This window comes from Micromesistius poutassou (assembly GCF_964030765.1).
Source record: "Micromesistius poutassou genome assembly, chromosome: 17".
In the NCBI taxonomy this organism is placed as follows: domain Eukaryota; kingdom Metazoa; phylum Chordata; class Actinopteri; order Gadiformes; family Gadidae; genus Micromesistius; species Micromesistius poutassou.
Genome location: NC_140287.1, coordinates 1,946,354 through 1,964,588, shown reverse-complemented (window position 1 = coordinate 1,964,588; position 18,235 = coordinate 1,946,354). Strand labels below are relative to the sequence as shown.

Below are 18,235 nucleotides of genomic sequence, written 5' to 3'. Positions count from 1 at the left end.
ACACCGTCATCAATCATACCCTTCTGTATTCTTTCTCTATGTCATTCTTCCAGTCGGCTCTTGGCTACCCATCTTGTGGCAGGTGGATGAAAGTCTATGTTGGCTCAAGACAAACAGTTTGAAAATCAACAATCAACACTCAGAATCCATCCCAATCCATTCAAAGAAAGAGGCTGTAGAGGCAGAGTAATGTTCCCGTTGGAGTTGCCGGTGTATTCTCGTTGAACTATAATAATGGACTTTCTTGCTTGTTTTTTTATGTAAAAAAAATAACATTTTGGATGGTGCATTTTGCTTTTGCACTAAACTTCATTATTTTTTTCAGTACTGTACAGTAACAATACATCTTACTTAATAATTTGTCCTCAACAATTTGACAGGAAAGAAAAATTAAGATACTCGAAAAGTAGGATTAGAATAGAAAGGCTGACATACTACTTGACGTACGACTTTCAGAAACCTAAAAATTTGACATCCCGTTTTCCCACTTTAACGATTCAAATGGAGTGGAAGGTTGATTAACTCAATCAATCTACGCTTCAAAGATTCCACTCTTTAATTCTGCCCCTGCTGCCCCCTCCCACCGACCACCGCCCCGGCCAACCATGGGCAAACCTCTGAGTCGCCCTGGATGCTTCCAGAAAAACTCCTGCTGCCGAGCAAAACATGGAGTAGGCGAGGGGGGCGGGGTGAGAGGTGGGGGCGGGAGCATGGTGGAAGGGGGCTACGGCGACGGCTACGTCCCTCAGCGCTCCATCTACGACACCATGTGCCTTAACCAGCAGATAGACAGCCAGCACCACCTCCACCACATGGGCGGCTCCATGAGAGAGGCGGGAGTGGAGGGGGCCTTCAGCTACTCTGCCAGCAGCTCCCTCCGAGCAAGCCGCCCCCCGGGGGACATGTTCGACCAGCAGCCGCGCTCGCTCACCCCCAACCCCTCGTTTGTGCGGCGCCTGGACGAGAGGGCCATCTACGACTCGTTGAAGCTGGGGGTCCAGGAGGCCGAGGGGGTCGACTGCCGCTCCCCGGGACGCTTCAAGCGCTCCGCCACTCCCTCGGTGTGTTCTTTCTCAGCTCCAGGCATCTCCTCATCCTCATCCAAAAAGCACCACCATCAGCAACAACTACAGCAACAACAGCAGCAGCAGCAGCAGCAACAGCAACAACAGCAACAACAACAGCAACAACAACAGCAGCAACAACAACAGCAACAACAACAACAGCAGCAGCAGCATCACCATCATCACCATGGAAACAGTGGAAAGAACAGGGACGGACGCCACTCATGGAAAGTCATCACACCCCCGAATCACATGGACTGCCTCGAACTCACGTCGGAGGACATGATGGATAGGGGTGGCGGGTATCTGAACCCTGCCGCCTACCCTCCTGTAGGAGGTTCCTCGCTGGCCTCTCCTGTCATCTCCCCCTTCACTGGTTCCCCTCACTCTTCAGGCTACCACACCCCCCACTTTTTCTCCCCAGCCAAACCTCGGCCTGCTCAGACACAGAGCTTGCGCTGTTCACCTCCGCACGTCACCCAGCCGAGACACTACTCTCAAACCCAGAGCCTCAGGATGTCCCCCACACACGAGCTCAGCTACTCTCCCTACCGTGCCCCGCTGGTCCAACTGTCGGCTCGCGACCTCCAAGAGGATATGAGGGAACGGGCCTGGGCAGGCAGGGCCGATCGAGAGCGGGAGAGAGAGTGGGAACGAGAGAGGGAGAGGGAGATGGAGAGGGGGTGGGCTGAAAGGGAATGGGAGAAGGAGAGGGAGAGGGGCAGGCTGGAGAGGGAGAGGGCCAGAGAGCGGGAGAGGAGGGACACTTCTGGAAGCAGTTTTGGAACATTTGGCTACGGCCGAGCCGCTCCGCTGTGTTCTGACAGGGACTCAGTGTTCCTAGAATCCGACCAGGTGCACGACACCACGCCACTGCTGCCCCCCCAGCCGTTAGTCTCCCCGTCACCTAATGCTGCACCCAGGATGGGAACGTGTGCTGTCGGAAGAAACCGAGCCGGCTCTAAAGTTGGACCGGAAACCATTAGTGGAAGCGTGCGATCATCTAACAGCGGAGGTGGGGTTAGGCCCTGGTTAGGTGGTGAAAGTCGCCCTAGAAGTATGGCAGAGACACCGTTCACGTCTGAAGCACAATTTGATCACCGTCATGAATCTTGGAGTAAAAGTCATAATAGGGTGGACGAAATAGAAAACCCCAAAGGAAGAATGGGATCCCAGTGTAAAAAAGGTCCAGAAAGAAGTTTATCCGAAAGCATAAAGCTATCTGGGATTAAGACGGAGAATTCATCTTCATCTGCAAGTAAGGAAAAACACAGGGGCCGGTCTACGGCTGGAAAGAGAACTGAAGAAGTGAAGGTCGACTGTGGACTGAGGTGTGCTGAGGCTAGTACCTGTGCCGTGGAAAAGGTAGAAAACAAGGTTGAGCCTGAGTCTATTGAAGACAAAACAAGAAGATCTGATGCAAGGACTAACAGGGAGAATGAATCTGTGATTAATAGGGAGAATGAATCTGTGATTGTAGATGTACAAAGAACTAAGCAGTTAGATACATTGCAGCACCCTCGTGGGTTGGGCGATGCAGACCATGAAACAGCCATTGCCAAAACTGATGCTATTGTTGAATCTAAGGTCGAGACTGCACCTAAGACTGAGCATAGTTCCCTGTCAGGTAACACAGAGAAAACAAATCCAGACCTCAATAGTGGAAGGCACAGGGATGAAAGGGAGACCACTACTGTTGATTGGGGTAATCCAGAATTTTTGCCTCATGAAAAAGCTGATCAAATTGTGGATATGGGCAAAGCTGGATTGATTGCTCCCAAACCAGATTTTGAAAGCCAGAAGTTATCTACCCCCAAACCCAACAGTAGAACTCGCCCGGGCACAGCTACGGGCCTACGTCCGGGACTTGTCAGCCCCAAACTAGGCAGCGGGTTCGGAGAGCAGGACCCGGCAGCACCCCCAGATGGCATGGAGTCCACCTGGCCCCGGAGAGTCATTGTCAGAAAGAGAACAGTTCGACAAGGTGGCGCACTGCACAACCTGCCCATCCTCCCACCACTCCCGTCTGTTCTCACTGCACTGGAGAAGAGGTTCCCACACCACCTCCCACGTCTGGCTCATCACTCTGAGACGCCTTTGACAAATCTGATTGGCGCAGTAGGGCGGTGCTCTCTGAAAGAACCCTCCCATCTAGAGCTGGGTCTCTGTGCCACCGTGGTGAGCAGAGCCTCGTTGAAGGAACAAAACTTAGAGCAGTGGAGGGCCACCAAAGAGCATAATGATCTCAGGATGCAAAGCAGAAACATTAAGAATCCAGAAGAGTCAACAGCGGAGAAGGAGGAAAAAAAGGTGAAAAGTGTAGAGCATGATCATCTAAAAACTAAAAGGGTGACTGAGAGAAGTGACAACTATCAATGTGAGAAGATTTATGGTGTTGTCAAAGGAGAGCATGTCATAACAAAACAGGTAGAATCAAGAGACATTGCACAAGTAGATATCCAGGAAAGTGTGAATCAGGAGATCAAATACTTGTTAGCATTAGAAGTAAAGGGGAACAAGGTAGAAGAAAGCACAAGCAAGGTGATGCCTTCACAAGAGCAACCCAAACCAAAAGCAGACAAGCTTGGCGGTAAACCAGAAGTCAGAGTAGATTTAGAAGGAGAATGGATGGAAGAGAGGGAGGTTGGCGGGGTGGCCGGGGAGGTGGAGAGCTGGGATGTGGTGCTGAAGATGGTCAACACCATTTGGGAGGATGGCTGGGCCGTGGGCAGAGCTGCAGGGCCAGTGGAGGAAGGCGACACCGGCTCCGTGTCCGGCTCCTTGCAGCGTTGGCCTCTCCTCAGACCCCCTGCAGGCTTCGGGGGCTCCCACCCGTCGTCCTCTGCTGCTTCAGAGCTCAGCTTGACCGAGCTGGAACGGAGGGCCAGGGAGCTGGACTCAGACCTGGAGCATCTCGACCTGTCCCTGCCCCACAGGGAAACACACGGTCTGATGCTGCCCAAGCCGCAGAAGGAAAGGACCGACATGTACCAAACGCACCCGGGGCCTCAGAGGGAGAAAGGCGCTTTTCTCACAGGTAGGTGTGCTGCTTTATAATACAGAGGCGTGTCATTTTGCATGTGCTGAGTTGGAATTGTTTTCTAATTTCCTTCTGACTATCCAAAAGACAATGCCAAACCCATGCAAAATGCAAGGTTTCAGGAAGTGGGCAATTTTGTATTAGTTACATTCACGATTTCTCATTATTTATTAATGACAATCTGTGCCAATACATGAAATGCCAATATGGATACAAGCATCATTATGACCCACAAAGGCTTTGCACAATATAAACAGTTCACTGCCTATCTGCGGTCAGTATGAGAACTGTAAGGTGATTTTTCTAAATAACTGTAATCATTAATCACAGTTAATAGCAACCGCTATTTGTTTTGCTGCCATAGGCCTTTCTGTCCTTTAATCTGCTTCTTCTTGATAGGTGTAGGCAGCAGGTCTCAGGTCCGTCTAGAGATTGTTCCCACCATTACAGAGAATGTCATTACGGACGTTGCCACCAACTGGTCAGCAGAGTCTGCTGCTGGGGCACCTACCATAGGCATCAGGTACTTTTAAAATGTCCTCCCACATTTCAGTGTGGATCAGAGAGTGTTTTAATGGCCTCAACGTGATGACTGCCGTTCACTATTACCCTGCTGGTTGACCTTTGGATTTTTTGGCTGAAATAACACCTCTATTTTTAGTTTCTGGCAGTCTTCCTGTAGCTTTACGATTGTTTAATCTTCCAATCTAGTTAGAAAATGGATTTGTTATTCTTTTTATCTAAACCGCTACATGAAACTCTGTATTCATTCAGATAATGACACAAAATCAATAACTTTATTTTATATATATTTTTATATATATTTCATTGTTGATCTAAAACACTGTCAGTGTAATAATTACTATTAAAACCAATACACTTTTATACTAATTTGTATTATCAACAACAATAATAAATAGACAATGAATAAGACAAATAAGAGTAAGAATTCCGACCTGAGGTCATAATTCCCTCACCTTGATTTGATTAAAGAGTCAAGAATCAATTGGATGTAATAATGAATAGTTCTGTTCAATCACTGGTGGTAGAGACTAAACATGAGAAATGCTAGCTTTTATAGTAACCAAACACTAAAATATCACTTACAGTGCAATCTCCACTGACAGGTAATGGAATTGCTGTTTCCAATTGCCTCAAGATGATGTCACTTAATGTAACTAATTTCAGATTCAAGTGACATGACTTGAATTGACACCAATTAGCCTATTACCATTGGTCTGTGTTCTACCACAGATGGGACTGAGGTTGGAGGTTTGATTTGAGTGTGTAGTTTGTGTGTTCACAGAAACACATGATGTTGCCATCCTTTTGAACCCCACGTCTCTCCCTCCAGCTCCACTAAAGAGGACAGCTCTCCAGACTCAAACCTGACGTTAGAGTCGGACTCCAGCGGTGTATTCCTTTCCATGTCCAATCAGAGCCAAGACGAGATGGGCTCTGACAGTGATCAACCAATGAGTGGTTCCGACTTGGGCAGCTGCAGCACGTCATTCGACAGAGATGGGGAGGAGGCGGGTGTTAAAGAGTGGGGGCGTGAGGAGAGCGCGGAGCTGGACTGGTGCTATCCTTCACTCCTCGACCCCTCCTGTCACGAACACACAGGAGAGGAAGGAAGCGGAGATGAAAACAAAGACCCAAGAGACACAGAAAAAGAGACTGTATCCATTAAGACCTCGGTGCAGATGCTCAGTTCAGTGTCGCTCCCAACATCCCCTTCCAAACAGCTAATCAAACAATTCCTCAATCCCAATCTACCAATGAGAAGCTCGGGATTAGATTGTGGCGACTTGGATCCCTTTGTCCAATCAGATAGCTTCGTTTACCTTGCAGTGTCCACAAGCTCCAGCCCCCAGGCTGAGACAACCGAAGCCATAGACAAACCCCCCCGTGGGGCCATCCAAGTCACCTCGAACCAGGAACCCAGCGTCCCGCAGGCTCACGAGGACCCCTCCCCCGCACAGAAGGCCGTGGTCACGGTGAGTCATCTTGTGCCCCAGCGTCCCGAGGGAGAAGACTTCCTGTCCACGGATAGTTTTGTTTACCTCGCTGCTCCAGCATGTCTCCTACTGGGCCCAGAGGGAACTGCACCCTACGGTACAAGGTAATGGACTGCAGGGCTACAGTACCACTGCTTATTGTATTATTTAATGATTTGAAAGGAAATCGAAATCTCACCGAAAGTTTAAGTCTCATATGTAAAATATATTTCATTAAAAAGTATTTATTTTTGGGCCCTTTTGGATGGCAAAGTTTTGGATTTAATCAAGCATGATCACGGGAAGATTTACCAAGCATCTTCAGTGAGGCGATGGGTGTACATGATTCTTATAGGGACACTTTGATATCGTGGGCGGTATCAACAAAGGAAACTATTGTTGAGAGTTGACATGGCCAATGCTTACTAGCTTAACACCTTTCAATTGGAGAGAGGAAGGGAGCTATCTCTAATGAACTAGTAACAATGTAAACAAGGTTATCATTGTATTTAATTGTATATTATCAATAGGGTTAAGTTGCCACACCTATGACGTTATTTTCTTACGGTTATCCTCTAATGCAGGGACTCTGATTCGGACAGCTCTGGCTCTGGCGCCGCTGACATGTCGGTGCTGGGCTGTGGATCCCTGGCAGGGGACAGCGACTGGGACTCGGACGCTTCGGACTCATACCCCCACCGCCCGTCATCCAGAGTCCTCGGGGCCAGCGACAGGCCGTCGTCTGGCCCCGTCCGTCCGAAACGCCCCGCCACCGCTGAGCCCGGCTGGGACCTGTTCCAAGACGTCCCAGAGCCCGAGGTACCGCCCGAACTGCTCGACGAAGAAGACGACAACGAAGAAGAAGAAGACGACGAAGACGGCGCCACCAGCGGCGGCAACAACTTCAACAACAATGTCACCACGGTTACGGTTGCGGCTACAACAACGGTAATATCCACCCCCGGGTTTGTCCGCGGGGGGACTCCCGAGCCAGCGGACGAGGTGGCCAAAGCCGCCGTGACGTTGGAGCAGGCGTCCACCACCAAGAAGGTGACGTGGCAGTTCAAGCCGGCGCAGAGATCTGTGTGCACAGGAAGTAGGAAAGAGAAAGAGTCATCAAGGGCGTCGTCACTGAGGTGCGCCGAGCAGGGACCAGACGAGGCACACCATCGTCCCTTAGCATCGTCGCCCTCCTCTTCGTCCTCACCATCCTCATCCTCGTCCTCTGGTTGAGGTGCACTACACAAACGGTTTCCCTGATCCTGGTCTTACTATGGGGTGTGTACAGTCTGTAGCGCTCTGATCCTGGTCTTACTATGGGGTGTGTACAGTCTGTAGCGCTCTGATCCTGGTCTTACTATGGGGTGTGTACAGTCTGTAGCGCTCTGGGTGTAGGATATCAGAATACACACACGCTGAGGACGTAGATGTAGGAGAGGCCCGTGCCACAGCTCATCAACGTTTGTACATGAGGAATTCAAAATATTCCAACTTGGGGATTGAGATTTTAACTTGCATTGTTGCAATACAACTTTCATAACATGTTTGTGTATACAAAGTCACTAAATCTAAAAAAAAATAGAAATTTGCTGAAACAAATGCACCAACAATCAATTAGCCAACTGAATAAGGATTTAATGTTATTTTTTGTATAGAGATGGGTTACAGACTATTATAATGGTTTACTGCACTTGGGAATATAGGGAGAATATTCTTCGAGGTTGCAGAAAGAAATGTTTTCCTAAAGCCTCTAGGAATAATAAGTTAGTGGGAAATAAAGGAGAGGTTTATTTTACTATTCAGCAAAGGCTGTACGCTTTTTGTTGTTATGGCTAATGCTAACTGTAAAGCTGGGCAACGTACATGGTTTATATTTATGGTTAATGGTTATGGTATATGGCTTATATCAATATAAATACACATACATTTATTTTGCTGCTGCTAATTCTGTTTGTACCAATGAGGACAATGGAAAGTCTACTTAAATGCAGAATGTGATTGACATTTAAGTTAATACTTAAGGGACACATCTAACTAATGATTGGTTTGGCCTGAACGTAATAATAATTTCATTGACAATGTTAACTTTAAATCACACAATCAATTCCATGGTGACCATAAGCACAAACAATAAATAAATAAGGCAAGACTCCTTTTGTGGCAAAAATAACATAACATTTTGTATTTTGTATCGTAATAATCAGTTATATATTTGCGATTTTGAATGTATTCAATTTATTATACTCTATCAGCTAAATTCTACATTTTAATAAGGATGTTAATACATATATTATTAGACAAAGCAATAAGACTGAATACCATATGGATTTACAAGTATAACCAATCTACAGAAGAGAATTTGTCATGCCTTCACATAATAACTAATAATTGCCCTTTTATACAAATCAACTTATAAGTTCTATGAAAGATAAAATCTATGAACAATATTGGAGCATGACAGGGTGTATATTTCAGCATTGCGAAGAGCACATGTTCTGTTGGAGCTGTGCTGAGAGACAGAGGCTCTAAATGATTTGAGAAAAGTCTTAAAGCAACGCTGCAACGGAACGGCACGTGACACACGACTCGTAAAGTGCTGTGTTGAAGGACATCTGTCTGTTAAGAGTTGTTAGCCTTAATATGTTGTAGCAATAATGAACTCTGTTGTTTCTCAGTCATTCATTAGGATTGTTGATAATTTTCTTTCAATTGTTTAGCTATCACAGATCCGGTATCAATGCATTAATACTGCATTCAAAAGCAGTATGTTTGCTGGTATACTGGCTATTAGCACAAGTAAGATAAACGCAGAGAGATACCTGAAGACCACTCCACTGCCTGGTCATGATGGCATGATTCGGAGAGGGAGTCCAACCTCCAACCTCAACGTTGGCACAATAACTCAGCATTGTTACAGCTGCTGCTGCCCCCCCCCAACAGTACTAGGCTTCACTACCACAATAAGCATCTTTTCCATTTTTATGATATATCAAGGCTTACAGGATTCAACATGCAGAGTGTCCTTTAAATGGCATTGAGTGTGACAGTGTCAGTCCGTGGGTATGAATATCTGAATAGGAATATTCTTTAGTCTTCAAATTACATATATTATGATAGATTATTGATTTTATTTTCCAAAGGAGAATGTCTCTTTATTGATATTTAAAAATATTGGTCAAGTGTGATTTAATATAATTTTGGCCTATATATTGATGTTATACCTTCAAGATGAATATATCTAACACATTGTGACTCGTTCTTTAAAGTGGGATTTCAACCAGATTTGTGTACAGTATAAAGGCACAGCAAGACAAAGTAATGTTTATACATATTTAAGAAAGCATGCCTCCCAAACTTGGGATCTCTTTATGAACTAACAGTGCATTTATCTTAAGCCACAATTCAAACACGTCGCCTTCATTGTGGTTCAATACCAGCTAATGTTTAAAGATGTCTGGCATGTAAACATGGCTAAATTATCCAGAGTGTCCCTGCTCATTCTTTGATTAAGCGCTTGAGTAAAGGCTGCATATGGAAACTATAAAATAGATGAAATACAAAATATCTGTACATGATGTATCTCATAATACTCTTTTTTGAGTATTTTTTGTTAAAGGTAATTAAGTAAAAGTGATACAGCTTGAAAATAAGTACATACGTAAAGGTTATTGCTTGGAATAATGGAGTGGCTTACCTATAGCACTACTTCTGATATTCTGTGTGTAAGTGTAATTAGTTTATTAAGCCATTTGTATTCCCTGCAGACACAGGCTACTTATTCATTACAACCAAAATAATAACAAAATGCTGAATAACTTGATCATTTTAAAACCATGTTTATTCATGTGTTGGGGCGGCATTAGCTCAGGAGGTAGAGCAGGTTGGCTGGTAACCGTAAAGGTTGCCGGTTCGATCCCCGGCTCCTCCTAGCTGAGGTGTCCCTGAGCGAGACGCCTCACCCTCACTGCTCCTGACCCGCTGGCTGTCGCCCTGCGTGGTTGGCTTCGCCGTCGGTGTGTGAATGTGTGCATGAATGGGTGAATGTCAGTCAAACACTGTAAAAGCACTTTGGATAAAAGCGCTATATTAATGAGGACCATTTATGTGTTCATTTATTTATTTTAGCAATAAGATGTTTTTTGCCCAAATAAAGGATCCACATTTAAACACATTAACAGATGAATTGGGACATCAAATGGGCTTGTTATTGCCTAAAACGGCATCAAATGGCAGCACTGTCCAGTTTTGCCATCTGTAATAATAATAACCTGAATAATAAGAACTATGGAACAGATTTGAATTTGCAAACTAAATAAATATTATAATTGCTATTAGTTCGTAGCCTATAGCACCTGAACTCTTCAGCACTCTTTGGTTCAAGTTCCTTACCAAAAAAATAAATGATTAAATATATTACTTCAAAATCATACGATAGTCCTAAAATGTGATGTTTCCATTGTTTTACATATTTAAACATATTCTTTTACCGGCAACATTCCCAAACAACATCCCCCAAAAAAGAATATATCCGTTTTTATGGGTTATATTTTGATGTAAATGTAAATTGAAAGAGATATGTGGATATTACGAAGTAGGATGGAGGGGAACATTTTTAAAGAAAACAAAGTTTATATTCAAAGTGAACCATTTCAGTGTGCAAATAAAGGCTTATTTGCCTTTATTTGATGGTAAAATGTAGATAGCTCACTTATTTTTATCACTCATTGTTCCTCCATATCATTCACAGAGCCATGATATTATTGAGTATGTATTTCAACTCATCAGCTCTTCCGCAAGAAATCGGAACAATGAAATACAGATATTGTACCCTGTATTGTCCACTGAGGGAAATAACTGTATTTCCATGCAAGGTTCATGCAAATATATTATTATTTAAAGCTGGAATTTATGTTAATAAATATTTGTGGGTAAAATATTTGTATCTTTCTTGAATTATTTAGGCGACAGTGTGCACACATAGATGCACACATTTATTTTATTTGCCATGCAGACTATCAAATATAAAAAATGGTTTCACCCGATTCACTCACTCACATTCATACACACGCACACAGCTTGCTGTGCCATCTGTGTATTTAATAGTAGATCGCTGTGTCTGTTGCTCTGTCAATTATGTAGGTCTAGCATCTATTTAAGGCTGATTAATTAGAGCAATCCAAATACGGCCAAGAGAGGAATGGGCTGAAGAGATGGAGAGGAGGCTGTCGAGCAAATGAAGATGAGTTCGATGGAAAGAGAAGAGATGGAGAGGAAGAAGATGCAAAGAAGGTGTGAATTAGAGATGAAGGAAGATTGTAAGCATGATAGAGACATAAAGAGATAGGAACCTTTTAACTGACTGAAGAGTCAGTGTTATGTTTTTCAAACAATCAAAAAAGGCTATATATGATTGCTTCATATACGACTGATTTTATTTGTTGTTTTATTATTTTATTTTTTTTCACCTTATATGTAGTCTCCCTGCATACATCACCAGGGAGTTGTATATGAAGCAATCATATATAGCCTTTTTCGATTGTTTTTTGAAAATTGACATTGACGGCAGTCCACTCCAGCAAAAACCTGCATCTCTGATGGGGTTTCAAATTATATATATATATATCCCTTTCTAATCATCACGTCTCTATTATTTACCTTGTAATATCTTGTAATAATAATTTGACCTACAAAGGTGCTGCTGTCAGAGGAGGAATCGGAGGAGATCCTTCCTCTGCTGTCAGTGATTTATTAAAGAAACTGGAATTAAATGTTCTCTGTCTGCTTCAGTTTAAAGAAACTGTTTCTTTGTTTTATTAGTTATCTTATAAACTATACTATGTGATTCTATGGTATGTTATTTTATGTTGTTATATTGTATTATTCTAGCTATGTTCAAAATAAATGTTATATGCTATGCTATACAATGCTACACTATAGTGTAATATTATGTTATTCAGGCGCTATTAATACAAACGTATACAAATGATGCTTTTAGCTTCACTCTATTTAATAGAGAGCTGTACGCCTAATTCTTGCTTTCTTCCGCATTCCATATTTTCTGTTCCTTTCAGTTTTATCATTGTGTGTTGAGTGTGGGTGGAGGTTTATATTTGTGTGTGTTTGCCCTGTGTGGGTGCAGGCTGTGTCTACAAGTATGAGAGAGCAGTCACATACAGAAAATAATAGATGTACAAAAAACACTGCTGATGCTCAGCTATGAGTCATGACCGCGCGCACACACACACACACACACACACACACACACACACACACACACACACACACACACACATAAACACACACATACATACATACACACACACACACACACACACACACACACACACACACACACACACATAAACACACACATACATACATACACACAAAAACATGAAAGCACACACATACGCACACACACACACACACACACACACACACACACACACACACACACACACACACACACACACACACACACACACACACACACACACACACTCACACTATCATCTAAAGATGGCCACATTTGAGGCTGTGCTTACAATTACAAAGGTAAGAGGTAAGAGGTATATGAAAGACAAATCATGAAAGACAGTTCTAGTTATGTTCAGTTCTTAACTGATTTTATTCATTTATTCAATTATCTATTTATTTTTATTTTCTTTGTTTTGTTCCACAGCTTTTTTGTTGTGTAGAGCGATTATTGCACAGACTAGCAAAATAAATAAGAGTCGGAAATGAAACAACCAAAAAAAACCTCCCCTCCCTCCCTCCCAACACTTCTCCATCATAGGGAAGTGTTGCAATCCCCTTTGATTGACAGGCAAGATAGATTCAACCAACCAATCAGAGAAAATATGAAATTAGCCAGGAGCTGCATTGACTCATACAGAGGCAACTCAAAGCAGGTCTTCTCAAAGAGCATTTCCCTCACTAACAGCTTAATGATGGCTTGGAGATTTCTAACAAAATACTCCCAAATGATTGTTTTTAAATCTATACCCTTCAATATGAGACTAGTATTAAAGCCTGTCAGTGACATGACTCTGGGTCCTAGGCTTATTCTGAATATTAAAAGTACTGTTGTACTACGACTCTGACAAGGAGGAGGAGGCTGACACCTGTGGCAGGGAGTTAATATATAGGGCGCCTATGATAAGGCATGACACAGCAGCTGTGAGAAGCTGACAAACGATAATGCATAAGTGGATCCCAAAGTCTCTGGGGTCTGGGAGCAGAACAGTGAGGAGACGAGGGGACAGAGGGAGAGACAGAAGGAGAGGAAGGGAAGCCAACACACACACGGGGAAAGTACTGTTATGGAGGCTTTAAGATAAACTCGATGCTTTGATGACAATGTTTGTTCCCATTTTTGTTCTCTTTTGGACTCTTATTAGGATTTGAAGATGTTTATATATATGTATATATACGTACATATATATATATATATATATATATATATATACACTATATATAGCTTATATGATTATATGCTTTGACTATTCTCAACCTCAATGTGCAAGGCATTTTGAATGTTAAACTATGCTAAACTACTGATTGTTAATGTATATAGACATAAAACTAGGAGGGTCCATCAGTTCCTTTGGAGCTGAATGGTACTTTGGTACTTTCAACACATTCTAGCAACGGCGCTTGAGCTCACAGGGGATGAATGGCTAAAAAAGAAAATCTAGGATAATTAGTCGGGACCTTTTGAAGCTTAAGGCGAAACAAATGTGCTCCATGACAAAAATTGTCCATCCTAAAAAAAGAAAAGCCGGCTTGTCCTACTTTGCTGCTGTTGAATGCTTTTAATTGGTTGTGTGTATGAGTCATTTGATTCCATTGGTTAAGAGTGAGTCAAACCCATCAGCCTGACTGCTACGCCTCTACAAGACCCGCTACACAGTGCGCCGGTGAAGAGGAGGACTCAGCAACCAGGAGAGGATTGGTTAAAACCATCGCACAGGTGGGTGGGAAAGATCGAGAGGTACCAATTATGTTACATCATCATGAAAGAATGTGATACAGAGAAAAGCCTTGACTATAACTGAACGGTGTGTACTTTGTGTGTGTTTGTGTCCGCACAAGAGCTGCTTGTCCAACTGTGTAGGTTCTGTGTATACAGTGTGTGTGTATACATGCAGTCATGTAGGCAGGGATCCAGAGAACAGGCAGGAGGCCGACCTCTGTTACATTACAGGCCGCTCACACAACCCACCAATGTTATTCATAACAGACACTTAACATTCATCTCATGATATAATCAGGCCTTTTAAGAATCGGACAATAATTGTCTGGCATAATAATATTGCTTATCCAGATTGCACTGCTTGCATACTTTTCTTAAAACTAGACCATTGTTGTTTTATAATACAGATGATAAATGGTGTTCTGCATTCAGTGCTTTTCTAGCTTCTGGCCACTTGAAAAGCTGTAGTAGTGCATCACATCAGCCCATAAGTCAACGCGTTGCTAGGATAAGCCGTGGATTGAACCAGCAACCTTCGAGTTGCAGGACGACCTGCTCTACCTCCTGAGCCCACGCTGTAACCCTACGCCCAGTCGCTCACCGTGTGTTTTGGACTTAAGAAGTCCAGTCCACCAAATGCTACACCAAATGCTATACTAACACCGGTCAGCTGTTATTCTTAGGAATGACTACCGTTTGAGGGGAACAAATGACAAATAACAATTAAGTTGATGAATTATTGTTATTATTAAAGAATAATTTATATCTTTTGAAAAATGACTGAAAACATTTTAACAAGAAAGAGGAAAAGTACCGAATGTTGTGAAATATTTAGATAGGAGCAGAATGTTGGGGTGCAGTTACTGATGTAACTCCCCTACAGTCCAACCCAGTGAACAGTATTGACTGAGGCCCACTATCAATACTGAACAAAGAACCGTGTGCTTCTCCAGTGTTACTTGAAATGACAATTAAAACTGAAAAAAAAAAACTACCACTCAAAATAGATTTTTTACAAAAATATATGCCCACCTACTCTCACAAAACACAAACAAAACAATTATGAAAACAAAATATTACAAAATATTATGGTGCATGAGTCAGGATGGTTTGCCTGTGTTCTGAATAACAAAGTGTACACTGACTATAACAATTTAGAATTTTTTGGTATTGTTGATTTTCTTTTACTTCACCTTATATACATGACTAATTATGTCTTCTGGCACGACATTTTGCAAGCACAGCAAAATATATATTTTTTGCATAGATGCTGTGGTGTGTAACGGCTCCTAGATTGCAACAAGTTGTATTCCTTAGGTTGAGAATTGTCCCCAATACACATTGGTCCATCAGGAAGTTGAAACTCACACTCAATTTTCTGTGTTTCTTCTGTTTGGAAATGCTAGATTTGTTCTCCTCCAGTCTTTGGTTGGTTTCAAGGTCCCTTGACCGAACAGGGCTGGTGTTTGGTGGCAATTGGCCGACAGATGCTCAACATCTGTCCAGTAGACTTCCATCGTTGGCTAAAATAGAATGAATACGCGTCAAAAACCAGGCCCATGTCTGTTCGCCTTACCAAACAATGTTCTGTGAGTCCTCTACAGGGTCGTCGTGATCTCCTTGGGTTTGTCCGTCTTGCTTAAACTTTTCCCCTGCGGGGAATAGTGGCGGCGGGTCTGAGTCCTGGGCGGGACAAGGTCCTTGATCTCGTGGCGCTCGGCGAACAGCAGCCTGTTGATGGAGTGCTGCACCCGGAGGGCTTTCTGGATGCGGTGGCCGACGAGGTAGAGCATCTCACACAGGCACATGAAGATGCAGATGGCGCTGGTGACCACCATGAACAGGGTGAAGATCTTCTTCTCCGTGGGACGGCTGATGAAGCAGTCGACGGTGTTGGGGCAGGGATCCAGGGAGCATTTGGACAACCTGGTGGACGAACCAGGACGTAGCAGACGTTAGTATCAACCGCCGCCCAAAACAAAGCAGCACAAACGGACACATGCAGAGACACAAAAACAACATAACGATAACAATGTCTACATAATGTAGTGAAAAATGGTTACGATTATAGCGTGGTGAAGGGGGAAATGTAGAAATGTAAAACTGAGATATAAAAGGTAGAATTCTGATCAAATGTCAGAGGTAGGTTGACTTTTATTTAACAAACAGGTGCTGGATATCAGCCATGTTCTATTAGCGCCCACATGCAATCTTAATTGATGCATGACAATACAAAGGAGTAGTTAGCGTGTGATAGTGGCGACCTGGGCATGTCGTAGCCGTGGTATATCCGGTACAAAATGTAGAGGAAGGAGGCGTCGAAGCCGGCCTTGAAGACCAGACTCAGCAGGTAGGTCCACCACAGGCCGCCCCTCTTCTTGCCCGGGTTGCTGTAGAGGTGGGAGCCCTCGTGCATCACGGTGTACTTCAGGTCCTTCTCCTCGCGCAGCTTCACGTGGGCCACCACCATGAGGGACGGGCAGGTGACGAAGATCAGCTGCAGGGCCCACAGGCGGATGTGGGAGATGGGGAAGATGCTGTCGTAGCACACGTTGGTACAGCCCGGCTTCAAGGGGAGCAGGGGTGGTGGTTACCGACAGGCCGGCGGGGTAAAGGGTCACACACAGTGAGCGCACAGAGACCTTGTTGCCTTCATTCATGTCAGGCTCCATACTTGAACATCCTTACCTGTTTCGTATTACAGACAAAATCTTTGTTTTCGTCACCCCACACTCTTTGAGCGGCAACCACAAACACCATGACCCGGAACACGAACACCATGGACAGCCACACGCGGCCGAAGACGGTGGAATACTTGTTGACCCCGCTGATCAGACTCTCTAGACCGGACCAGTTCATCGCTGCTGCTGGACCGAGCCCTGGCTTATCTTCACAAACACCCTGAAACAAAGAAATACAGTGAGCTGCTGGACCGAGCCCTGGCTTATCTTCACAAACACCCTGAAACAAAGAAATACAGTGAGCTGCTGGACGAGCCCTGGCTTATCTTCACAAACACCCTGGACCAAAGAAATAGAATGAGCTCTAAAGCTTGTTATTTTGTGAACAAATTATTAGATGAATAGACATATTACATACATAACGAAATCCGCTGCATGCATCCAGATTAAAGAATAAATATGTACATAAACTAAACTAATACTAATAATAAACTTTATAGCCTACTGATGTATAAATTGTGAACTCACAGACTTGATTCGATTATATTGAGGCACAATCTGAGTGAGTGAACCACTAAACCAATACCGGGCTTAATCTTCTTATTGGTATTGAGATGTGTTAAAGGTTGAGACCAGACTTCCACAAACAAAACCTAGTTCTAACGCTATGATTGTTTTGTTTTGGTTTCATAGCACAAATTCGACATTATTTTCAGTTAAGGAATGACGCAAAGTGGCCAGAGAGACAGCGCTATGTTAACTATATTATAGTGAGCTTTAGGGGCAGAAGTCTGCTCCATCGACATGCTGCCACCTGTTGGAGGTCGATGGGAATACAAGGCAACGTATATTTGAATCATAACCCAAGGACGAGGAATCATTCAGTGGTTTTCGTTTTTGAAAGAAGAATGGCGAATGCCAAAAGATAGGCTAGCCTACTTGTGCTTCTGTGCCAATTAATATTATTTCCTTTGTATCAGTTAATGGTCTATTTTAATCTATTTAACTCAAACATTTATTTAGCTCAAATTATTCCTGAAATTGAGTAAGCAGATTTGCATCAAGGCAATACGTATACATAGACAAAATAAAGCCTTGAAGGCATTTCAATAGCTGTCAGTGTCTTCATAAACGACAGTATTATTCAGACACCCTTCACAGTTCACAGCCCTGAAAGAAAATGTTGCCAACTCTCCCATTGCAACATGTTGAACATTGTGTTTTATACATTACATAGTCACATACATAGCCATTCTGTACCAGTCTGTCACATGACATTACCCCTCGATAAAATTACCATTGACATGTGTGACTTTCTAAATTGTTAGCATGCATACAGGAACACATGCACCCATACACAAACGCACGCACGCACACACACACACACACACACACACACACACACACACACACACACACACACACACACACACACACACACACACACACACACACACACACACACACACACACACACA

General features: G+C 43.5%; 2 protein-coding genes across 2 annotated transcripts; one reads left to right on the top strand and one right to left on the bottom strand.

Annotated features, from left to right (window-relative positions):
• Nucleotides 1-602: 602 nt before the first annotated feature.
• On the top strand, nt 603-7,334 carry LOC311361859 (uncharacterized protein; the record flags this gene model as incomplete). The annotated part of the gene is made up of 6 exons (XM_084481669.1): nt 603-1,115; nt 1,242-2,079; nt 2,851-4,101; nt 4,504-4,627; nt 5,459-6,226; nt 6,686-7,334. Exons 1-6 carry the CDS (start codon nt 606-608, stop codon nt 7,332-7,334), a joined length of 4,140 nt encoding a protein of 1,379 aa, XP_084337795.1. The 5' UTR covers nt 603-605.
• Nucleotides 7,335-15,546: 8,212 nt separating this feature from the next.
• Nucleotides 15,547-16,935, bottom strand: LOC311362515 (gap junction beta-4 protein-like; the record flags this gene model as incomplete). The annotated part of the gene is made up of 3 exons (XM_084482377.1): nt 15,547-16,002; nt 16,341-16,642; nt 16,765-16,935. 3 exons carry the CDS (start codon nt 16,933-16,935, stop codon nt 15,675-15,677), a joined length of 801 nt encoding a protein of 266 aa, XP_084338503.1. The 3' UTR covers nt 15,547-15,674.
• Between the last annotated feature and the right edge of the window lie 1,300 nt (nt 16,936-18,235).